We start from the raw sequence: 12,500 nt of genomic DNA on the forward strand, positions 1-12,500 counted from the left end.
CTGCTGCTCTTACTATTAGTAATGGTACTACTACTACTCCTACTACAGCTGCGATTACTAATTCTGCCGCTACTAATACTACTGCTTTTACTATTGCTGCTGCTACTACTACTACTACTATAGCTACTACTACTAGTTACCACTACTGCTGCTACTACTACTGTAATTACTATTGCTGCTTCTACTAATACAACTACTACTACTGCTAGTAATAGTATTACTACTAGTATTACTATTACTGCTACTGCTATTTATACAATAGCAATAACTGCTACTACTACTTCTAACGCTAAAACTACTGATTTTAATCATAATAATAATATTCTTTTGATCTTTTATCAAATGCAATGTGGCACATCAAGATTGTATTTAAGGAAAACACATGACAGTACATCAAGTTGGCATATCATTCCTGAAATATACATTTGGTGACCCATGTTATATTTCATGCTTGATCATGGTAACAGTGTATAGTATTCTGCTGCTCGGTAATATCCTCTTTGTATTAATAATGATGATAATATTGATAATGCTAGAACAACGAAAATGACATTGGTAGTAACTGCAATGATAATATATGATAATTCTATCGATGCCTTTAATAATGATAATGAAGGAATGCTTATGGATAATCATAATAATGATAAGTATGCTCCTGATGATAATGATAAAAATAAAGATAAGTGTAACGATAATAATGATAAAGAGTATTACAATAAGTGATTTCAACATCTTTAGTAATTATAACTTTTGATATCATAATGACCTTGTTTAGTTATTACTGTGTTCTACCTTTTAATAGTTTTCTATGATATAACAATACAAATTATCATAACAGTATTATCCCCAATGACTTTAAAGAAAAGGATAATAGTACAGAACTCTCAGTTTGCCTAATTATAAATATTGTTAACGTTTCCATTGTTTATATCAGTACAATTCACTACATGTTATACAATGCAAGGGTGGTCCTTCTATAACAGGTGATGACCATTCAGGAGACGCCTTTTGTGTACGCAGAGCCAGTCACGGACACCCAGATGTGTTTAGCTGAGGACGAGGTGTTGTGTCCCTTCACCAATATTTCTACACAAGGTATTTTTCCCATTCTGTCTTTGGTAATACTACATTCAACTGTCACATTAGTGTCTTAGTGGAACGGATTCGATCCTGCGATTTGATGTCTACAAACCTCGCTCGCGGATTGACAGTATGGACCCAACACACACACACACACACACACACACACACACACACACACACACACACACACACACACACACACACACACACATATATATATATATATATTTGTATATATATACATACACAGATATATATATATATATATATATATATATATATATATATATATATATATATATATATAGATACATACACACACACAAACATAAATATATATATATATTTATAAATATATATATTTATAAATAAATAAATATATATATATATTTATAAATGTATATATTTATAAATATATATATATATATATATATATATATATATATATATATATACATATACATATACATATATATACACAGATATATACATACACATAGATACGCACACACAGATATATATATATTATATATATATAAAGATAGATAGATAGATATAGATATAGATTACATATATGTGTGTATGTGTGTGTATGCATACACATTTATATATACAAAGATATCTATCTATCTATCTATCCACACACACACACACACACACACACACACACACACACACACACACACACACACACACACGCGCACACACACACACACACACACACACACACACACACACACACACACATATATATATATATATATATATATATATATATATATATATATATATATATATTTATAATGCCTCAGTGATGAAACAATAGTAGATGAGTATCATCTATATATCTATACAGGTAGTGATAAATAACTAAACTTGTAGGTTAAACTTGGTTGAAGCACTAGTTCCTGATATTCATCTCTTGATTTATATCCTCTCCCTTTACACCTCATATATGAGGTTGTAGGCTTATAGTGATGATGGTAATTAGGGATACCTTAGTAATAATATTCCAAGATCTCCCTCCTGTATTACTCTACAATTGGCTACTATGCTTTTTATTATAGCAGTTCCATTCCATGACAGAAAATGGGAGATCATAACGGACAAATTACATTGTTATAAAATGGAATATGTGTGGAAGTTCCGTTCGTTCATTTAGATATTTGGATTTAGCTTTCCATAAGAAAATCTGCAATACTCATTCAGTGCCATAATTTATGTAGTAATGTGAAATCATAGTCAGATATATGCAAATATGAAGTCAAGCAAAATTCATTTACATTATTTACCGCAGAAAATGTACCTCTGTGGTAATTGTTATATAGCATTTTCGTCGTATTTCTCTGCTATATCTCTGTAAATAATAATTGTAAAACGGCGCATGAGTTCATGCTACTTGTAATTTCGAATTACAACTGACGGCCTAATGGAAATCCATTAAAATATACTCTCTAACTGACATTTTTCTGAGCTGCCTATGTTCTGCACATGCACATTGCTGATGATGGATGGAGACACAACAATGGCATTACGCCTTGAACAGATTTGGCAGCAAATCATTAACATTTCGGCCGAATTTTTAGACTTTTTCGTTAACGATAAGGGTTTAGTTTGTGTAGTTGAAAATGGTCTAAGATGCAACATTAACAGGATCGAATATCGAATGCGACCTGTGATGTTCTACATATCAAACTTTGGCCTCGATAGAGTAAAAGTTCATGCTTTTCATCCTTTGTGGTGAAATAATGCTGGTATGGCACCGCGCATACGATCATGTCATATAATATTTTGCGTGAGTGGCATTTCATGATATGTATTATTAACACTCTTAGAATCATGTTTTATCTATCTTATAAGCTTTTTATCATAACTGCAAATCTGATGTTCAACGAGCTCATTCCAAATTCCTCTTGGCAGAAACTAAGCTCATGTGTTGCTGGGGATATTGCATCGACCTTCTGCTGGAACTGTCAAGAATCAACAACTTTTCGTATACTCTCGAGCTCTCACCAGACGGCCAGTACGGGGAATACGACTATAACGATGAGGGTAAGACGTCAGTGCGAGTGCGCTGTCGCTGAGTATCCTACTTCTGAGTACATACATATGTAGATACATACTTATACATATGTACATATATATATAATTCTATCTTTTTATCTATCTATTTATCTATCTGTCTATCTATTTATCTATATGTGTGTGATTACTGTGTGTGCATATATGTGTATATATAAATAATATTATATGTACACACACACACACATATATATATATATATATATATATATATATATATATATATATATACACATATATACACATACATACATGTGTGTGTGTACAGTGTTATTTACTTCTTTTATTCTTTTATAAACTTTAGATGATGAAATTGCAAAAGAACAAGCTGGATTTCGTCCTGGAAGACGTACTAGAGACCAAATTCTTAGGAATCCATACTTGTTTTTTATCGATTACCAAAAAGCTTTTGACAGTTATGACATCCTCTGGAATAACATGTTCGAAATGGATTTTCCGCTACATATTATCAACTTGACTAAAAAAAAAAAAAAAAAAAAAAAAAAAATTACCGTCAATTGAAGGGAGCAGTCCAAACATCATTCAATATCTTTGCAGATAAAATCATAAGAGAAGCAACAGAAAGCCTTAAAGGACTTTCAAAATATGAGGCAGAAATATGTCAATGCATATGATGTTCTATTTGCTAGATCTATTAAAAAACTCCACGAAGTAGGATTATACTTAAATGTGATACTCAGAAGTAGGATATATAGAGGAAAACCCATTTCGAACATGTTATTCCAGAGGATGTCATAACTGTTAAAAGCTTTTTGGTAATCGATAAATAACAAGTATGGATTCCTAAGAATTTGGTCTATAGTACGTCTTCCAGGACGAAACCCAGCTTGTTCTTTTGCAATTTCATCATCTAAAGTTTATAAAAGAAGTAAATAACCTTGCACATACACACACACACACACACACACACACACACACACACACACACACACACACACACACACACACACACATATATATATATATATATATATATATATATATATATATATATAAACAGACTCCAGGAAACACGGGTAGCAGACTCGGGTATTATCAAAGAAAAGGACTACACTCTTTCCTGGCATGGGGAAGCGTCTGATGAGCCCAGATAGCATGGGGTAGATTTTGAAATAAAAATTACATTACTGAAAATGTTAGAACCAGGGGAACAATGGCTCTGAGTGCCTCTTTACTCTCTGCCTCAATAATTCAGATGGCCCTGTCACTCTGGTCAACGTCTATGCTCCTACACTGTCCTTCACTCCTGAGACCAAGGGTGACTTCTATGAGAACCTGTCAGCTAGTATACTATAAGGTACACATGCAGCCTAAGAAGTTCCATCATATGAAACAGGCAGGGTTACCCCATATTACCATGAGCATGTCTTGTCCAGAAGAAGCAGTTTACAAGCACCTACGTACAACCATCCACCAAGCAGCCATGGCCACCTTCGGAAAGTAGGTGACAAAAACAAATGACTGGTTTGCAAGGAGCAAAGTTCAACAGATCTCTAGGCATTTTGCAAATTAAGAAATCCAGATCACAGCACTCGCAGGCAATACCAGAGGGATGTGCAATGGCATCAAGAAAGCCCTTGGACCTTCTCAAAGCAAAACAGCACTTCTGAACTCTGCAAGTGGGGGATGATTACTGGCAGGAGCAAGCAGATAGGCAGGTGGGTGGAGCACCACTATGAGCTCTACTCCCTGTCTCTGCCTCAGCCCTGTATGCAATTGATAACCTACCAACTTTGTACGAACTAGATGAGGAATCCAACATGGAGGAGCTGAACAAGGCTATCGACAATCTAGCCTCTGAGAAAGCCCCGGGGAGTGGCGGTGTTGGCAGGAATGTACTGTTCCACAGGGCATGATACCAAGATAGTCACCTTATACAAGAACAAAGGTGACAGAAGCGACTGCAATAACTACAGATGTATCGCACTTTTGAGCAAAGTCTGCACCAGTGGGCTCTTAGTACGCCTGCAGAAGCTAGAGGAACTCATCTACCCTGAGTCACAATGTGGCTTCCGTGCCCATAGATCTACAGTAGACATGGTCTCCCTTCGCCAGCTACAGGAGAAATATGAGCAACAAATACCTCTGTCTGTTGCCTTCATCGACCTGACAAAGGCATTCTTTTTTAGATCCTACGAAAGATAGGGGGTCCACCCAAACTACAAAGCATGAACAAGCCTTTTCACGACGGATGCAAGGCACCGTGCAGTCCAATGGAAGCTGCTCTGAGGGCTTTGAGATATGCAGTGGAGTAAAAAAGGCTTTATGCTAACCCCAACTCTGTTTTGGATCTTCTTTACTCCTTCGCCATGCCGTCGGTCCCTCATCTGAAGGCATCTGTCTCAATACAAGATTAGATAGTAGACTCTTTAACCTGGCCCGGCTAAGAGCCAAGATGAAAATGCGTGAGGCCCACATCAGAGATATGCTGTATGCTGACAACACAGCAATCACCACCCACATGAAGCAGCAACTCTAAACTCTGATAACTTTGGTATCACCATCATTCTGAAGAAAACCAATGTGATGGGCCAAGATGTAGACCCTTATGGCATTATGATCAATGACTATGAACTGGAGGTCATTCACCAGTTCACCTATCCAGGGTCCTCCATCACTGATAACCTCTGTCTGGACCAAGAGATCAGCAAGCGGATCGGAAAGGCAAGTATAACCCTTGTCCACCTCACTTCTCGTGTCTGGGAGAATTCCATTCTCTCTGTAAATGGCTGTGTACAACGCCTGTATCCTCAATACGCTGCTGGCGTCCTAAGAATATTCAACCTCCTAAGACTGCAGTGGCTGTGTTGGCCACGTCACGTGAGTCGCATGGATGATGGCTGTATTCGAAATACTACCTTTATAGCGAAATGGCGATAGGAACAAGAAGAACCGGTCGTCTATAATTGCACTACAAACATGTCTGCAAACGAGACATGAAAGCTGTGGATATCAATCCTGATATATATATATATATATATATATATATATATATATATTTGTATGTTTATGTATATATACATATATATATATATATATATATATATATTTGTATGTTTATGTATATATACATATATATATATATATATATATATATATATATATATATATATACATATATATGTACACATATATATGCACATATATATGTATATGTATATATAAATATATAAATATATATATATATATATATATATATATATTATACACACACACACATATATATGTGTGTGTGTGTGTGTGTGTGTGTGTGTGTGTGTGTGTGTGTGTGTGTGTGTGTGTGTGTGTGTGGGTGTGTATGTGGGTGTGTATGTGTGTGCGCGTGTGCATAAACACACACATATATGTACACACACACACACACGTATATATATATGTACGTGTGTTTGTATGTTTAAGTATATATACATATGAAGCTATGGATATATATATGTATATATATATATATGTATATATATATCTATATATATGTCTGTCTGTCTGTATATATATATATATATATATATATATATATATGTACGTATATATACATATATATGTATGTTTGTATATGTACATAAATATATCTATATATATATACATATATATATATATATATATATTTATATATACATATTTATACATATATATGCATACATATATACATACATACATATATGTATATATATAAAGATATAAAATATATATACACACACACACACACACACACACACACATACATATATATATATATATATATATATATATATATATATATATATATATATATATTATACATACATACATACATACACACACACACACACACACACACACACACACACACACACACACACACACACACACACACACACACACACACACACACACACACATATCTATATATATGTATACAAAAAGAGACACACATACACACATCATCAGCCTGGGTCAACCACAGCAGGACGTAGGCCTCTCCCAATCTTTTCCATCTTTGTCTGTCTTGCGTTTTTTTTCCTCCAGTCTTGGCCCCCAAATTTCGTTATTTCGTCGAGCCATCTTGTCATAGGTCTGGCCCTTGGTCTCTTTATGTTATCTATAACCCAGTCTGTTACTTTCTTTGTCCGTCTGTCGTCTTGTCTCCAACATATATGACCTTCCCATTGCCATTTTTCTTTTTGATGCTCCCGAGTATATCTTCCACTGTTGTCTGTTCCCTGATCCATGTCGCCCTCATCCAATCTTTTAGGCTAATTCCCAGCATCAACCTCTCCAAACCTCTCTGGGCACTTATTAGTTTCCTCTCCAGTAATTTGGTTATAGTCCATGTTTCTGATCCAAAGTCATAACTGAGAGGATGCATTGGTTAAAGACGTTTCTTTTTAACCATAATGGCAAGGAGCATCTTAGTATGCTACCGTGTCTGCTGAAGGCGCTTCAGCCTAGACTGATGCGTCGCTTAATTTCCTCTTCGCTAGATGTGTTTGTCTGTACGAGATGCCCTAGGTATATATACTTGTCTACCACATGTATCTGTTCGAATTGAACTCTACTGTTGAACATGATCTTCGTCTTTTTCTTGTTCATCCTAAGTCCGACTTTCAGGCATTCTTTATTCAGATCATATATTAGTTGATGCATTTCATTTGCGGATTCACTGAAGAGAACAATATCATCTGCAAATCTTAGATTGTTTAGGTATTCGCCCCCAATTTTGATACCCTTTCCGGTCCACTCTAGATTCTTGAATATTTCCTCAAGGCAAGCTGTAAACAGTTTTAGTGAGATGGTATCGCTGTCTAGCGGCTTTCTTAATTGGGATTTTATCGGTTTCTGTGTGGAGCTTGATGGTTGGTGTCCCATCTTCGTATATATATTTTACAATATACCTCCTCTACTCACTGTCTTCGAAAAGCTTCTATTACTGCTGGTATTTCTACAGAGTCAAATACCTTTTTTCCAATTGATGAATGCCATACACAGGGATTTCCTGTATTCGCTCAGTTTTTCTCTTATTCGGGTGAGCGTGTGTATGTGGTCTGCTGTTGAGAATCCACTGCGGAAGCCTGCCTGTTCTCTAGGCTGGTTAGAATCCAGACTGTCAGAGATACGAGTTGTGATGATTTTAGTGAACAGTTTGTAAGTAATTGAAAGGATACTTATGGGTCGCTAGTTTTTTAGATCCTTCCTGTCCCCTTTTTTATGAATCAAATTAATTGTTGCATTTTCCCATGCTTTCGGAACTTCGGAACATTGAGAAGGCATTTATTAAAAAGACTGGCTAGTTTCACTGTAGCAATTTCTCCTGCGTCTAATATAAGGTCTATACTAATACCGTCTTCACCTGGTGTTTTCCCTCTCTTGATGACTTTAAATGCTCTCTTTATTTCTTCTGTTATGTTAGGTACTTCTCTAGATACCGCGTTCGCTTCTATCCGTGGCTGTTCTTTTGCTTTGTATAGATACCTGTAAAAGATTTTCACTACTCATATGATTTCATTCTTATTATATGTCACTTCTCCATCTGGTTTCTTTATTGCATATATTTGATTTCTCCCTATTCCAAGTCTCTTTTTAGCTGTTTTCTTCTCTCTTCTTTTTATTTATAGTTTTTGTTAGTTCAGCTAATTCTGTTTTGTCCCTATTTGATGATGCTTTCATGACCCTACGTTTTTGCATAAGTTCTTTAGTTTCTATCGAGAGCTTACTAGAGCTTTGTTTGATGTTCTTACCGCCTACTTCAAGTGCAGCTTCCTTTATTAGGTCATTGAACTGTTTGTTGATTTGGTCAAAGTTGAGATCTTCGACGCTGAGAAGAGAATATCTGTTTTGGATGTTAATGCTAAATTCTGTCACTTTGGTCTAATTTGTAATTTGTGTGTAATTTGATTTAGCCTCTGACCAACCTATGGTCGATGCCAACATTTACTTTATTTATAACTTCCATATTTTTTACTATATTGCGCCTATTTGAAATTATGAAATCAATTTCATTTTTGCTGTCCGATGACGACTTCCATCTACAGTTCCGCTCTAGTCTTTTTTCGAAGAACGTATTCATTATATTGAGTGATCGAGCCTCCGCAAAGTCGACTAGCATTTGTCCCATCTCATTCCCAGTGCCTATTTCGTGATTCCCCACTACGGTTTCTCCTTCTGTCTTTTTACCTATTTTTGCAATAAAGTCTCCCATAATTATTGTGAGGTTTTTTACTCTCTCGCTGGCTAATTGAACATCTTCATAGAAGCTTTCTATTTCTTCATCACTGTGGCTGCAGGTTGGAGCATAGACTTGAACAATCTTTAAGTTGTACCTATTATTTAGTCTTATTGTTACTGAAGCCACTCTTTCATTTATATAATGGAATTCTACGATATTCGTTTCTAAACGTTTGTGAACTAAGAAACCTACCCTTAATTCTTGCTTGCTTCCCTGAAGTTTACCTCTCCAATAAAGCACGTGTCCATCATTTAGTATCTTTTGTTCTTCGCCCTAGTCTTCTAACTTCACAGAGTCCTACAGCATCCCATTTAATGAAAGAGAGTTCCTCAAGTAATGCTAGTAAGTCGGATTCCGTTCTCATTGTCCTTATATTGTATGTGCAAAGGTTCATCAACGTGGGGTGGCCTGTTCTTAGCCGGGGATTCTTAGCACCCTCTGCTCCGGAGCGATCCTGATCGACACCGTAACCAGGGGTTCCTATATATATATATATATATATATATATATATATATATATATATATACATGTGTGTGTGTGTGTGTGTGTGTGTGTGTGTGTGTGTGTGTGTGTGTATGCATATGTGTATATATGTGTATATATACATATATATATATATATATATATATATATATACATATATATATGTACATATGCACACACACAAATATATATATATATATATATATATATATACATACATATATACATATATATATATATATATATATATATATATATATATATATATATACATGTATATAAATATTAATAATATATAAAAATATGTGCATATATATATATACTTTATTTATATACATATGTATATATACACATATATACACAAACACACACACACACACACACATATAAATATATATGTTTCTATATATTTATATTATATATGTATGTAGTTAGGTGCCCATATAGCCTGAGTTGGCGATCCCTGATTATGCTAATAACAGGTCCCATGCCAGTCTCACGGTGTAGCCGTCAGTTGGACATATGGTCTTGCCAATTGTACCCCATGATCCAGCGAAGAGCAAAACTGGCATCAAGGCCTTGAAGACACTTAGCTTGGTCCTTCTGCATAGGTACCGACATCTCCAAATGCTCTTGTTGATTGAGTTCATGGCTCCTGCTGCCTGATCAATCTGTCTACTGACTTCTTGGTCCAAAGATATGGACTACATTACCAGGGTATGGAAAGTTCTCTGTGACTTAAGCGCAAGCATTGATCGACTGAATGGGTTCCCGAAACAGGCCCCAAAAATCCTTAATCTTGGTCTTGGTCCAGGAGATCTCTAGGCCCAAAGGCTTCGCCTCATTGGTGAATGCATCAAGAGTTGCCACCAGTGACTCCAGAGACTCAGATAGGATAGCAACATCATGGGCAAAGTCAAGGTCAGACACCTTGATATTGCCCAGTGTTGCTTCACACTGACTTTGGTTATTAGCTCTGTCCATTACCCAGCCCATGCAGGTGTTGAAAAGTGTTGGTGCAAGGACACAGCCTTGCCTCACCCCTGAATTAACAAGGAAAAAGGTCGACAGGCCCCCGCCACACTTTTCAGCACTCTTAGTACCGGTATATAGGCTTGCTATTAGGCCAATAATCCGTGTCTGAATTCCCCTTAGTTTCAGAATCTCCCATAGCGATTCTCGATGCACCGAATCAAACGCCTTCTTCAGGTCGATGTAAGCTGCAAGCAACCTATGACCGAACTCACGACGGCGTTCCACAATTACTCGAAGTGCTAGGATGCTGTCTGCTGTGGACTTGCCAGGAGTGAATCCAGACTGCACTGATCTTTGGTGCCTTAGTAGGTGGTTGCGGTTCCGTTTCAGAAGAATGTGGGCGAAAACCTTGCTTGGTACACTGAGCAATGTAATACCACGGTAGTTGCTACAGTCTTAACGATCCCCTTTCCCCTTTCATAGAGGGATGACCATGCCCATATACATATACACATGCAATATACATACACATACCCTCACAAACATATACATACACATATGCACACATACATACACATACACATACAGATGCCTGCATACATGCCCATATATGTTTAGACGCGCATGTGTATTGTTTCTCTTGCATACACACGCATGGACATGTACACACAAACATGGATACAACTGCATTATAATGTGCATAAATTGTAGGCTTGCAGCAGAGGGGTTAAGGGAAGGAGGCGGGTGATGTGGGAGATGAGGATTTAGGACGATGTTGGAATAGGTAAGGATTGGCCCTTTTGGTTAGAGGAAGTTAGAAAGGTGATTCTGTATCTGGCAGTTTTTCGGAGAGGTGCCGCATTCCTTAGCAGTTGCTAAGCCTACCGGCGTGCGCCCTCAGCTGACCGCGGCCACGGGTCTCACAGGGTCAGCGTCTGGCACTCGATAAATTTACCATTGCTTGAATTACGCTTTGTTAATGCATAGTTTATCTGGCGGATCTTCTGTCGAGTGGCTTTATTGTACTTTTTGCTTTATGGTAACCATGTTTAAACCCACCTGGTTTTGTGATGTACTGTACTTACATGCTGGCGGTAATGCTCATCATTTTCTAATGATTTTGTACTTTGGCATTCTTTTTCTAGTGGGGAGGTAATTATTTAGCTGGGTAATTGAACCTCATATTCCTAGTTGGCACTTTCTGGCACTTTTTAGTTTATAAGGTCCACATATGCATGGTCAAACATTGAATAATATAGACTTGTGAGAGATTTGGATGATTATTCATATTTTAGTTGGAATATAAGCTCTATATATTCATGAATCTTTCTCTCTTACGAGTGAGAAGTGATCTGTGATAGCACAGATCACTTCTCGCTCGTAATTTTTAGCACTTATCATTAACCTAACCACGACACCTCTCTTACTCATTGCCAGATATATCATATATATTTATGTATATATATTCATATATATACATAAATGTATAATATATATCTATATGAATATAAATGTAAATATATATATCTATCTATATATATATATATATATATATATATATATAAACACACACACACACACACACACACACACACACACACACACACACACACACACACACACTCACACACACACACACTCACATATATATATATA

The 12,500-nt window shown here is 36.3% G+C and overlaps 1 protein-coding gene across 2 annotated transcripts in view; it reads left to right on the forward strand.

Moving 5' to 3' along the window:
- LOC125041063 (glutamate [NMDA] receptor subunit 1-like) overlaps positions 1-12,500 on the forward strand; it is a 57,641-nt gene that overhangs the window by 22,125 nt on the left and 23,016 nt on the right. For both annotated transcript variants that reach the window (XM_047635812.1, XM_047635813.1), the window contains exons 11-12: positions 984-1,095; positions 3,004-3,135. In XM_047635812.1, the coding sequence (XP_047491768.1) occupies positions 984-1,095; positions 3,004-3,135 (244 nt within the window). The remainder of the gene's footprint in view (positions 1-983; positions 1,096-3,003; positions 3,136-12,500) is intronic.

This window comes from Penaeus chinensis, chromosome 30, assembly GCF_019202785.1.
Source record: "Penaeus chinensis breed Huanghai No. 1 chromosome 30, ASM1920278v2, whole genome shotgun sequence".
Classification (NCBI taxonomy): domain Eukaryota; kingdom Metazoa; phylum Arthropoda; class Malacostraca; order Decapoda; family Penaeidae; genus Penaeus; species Penaeus chinensis.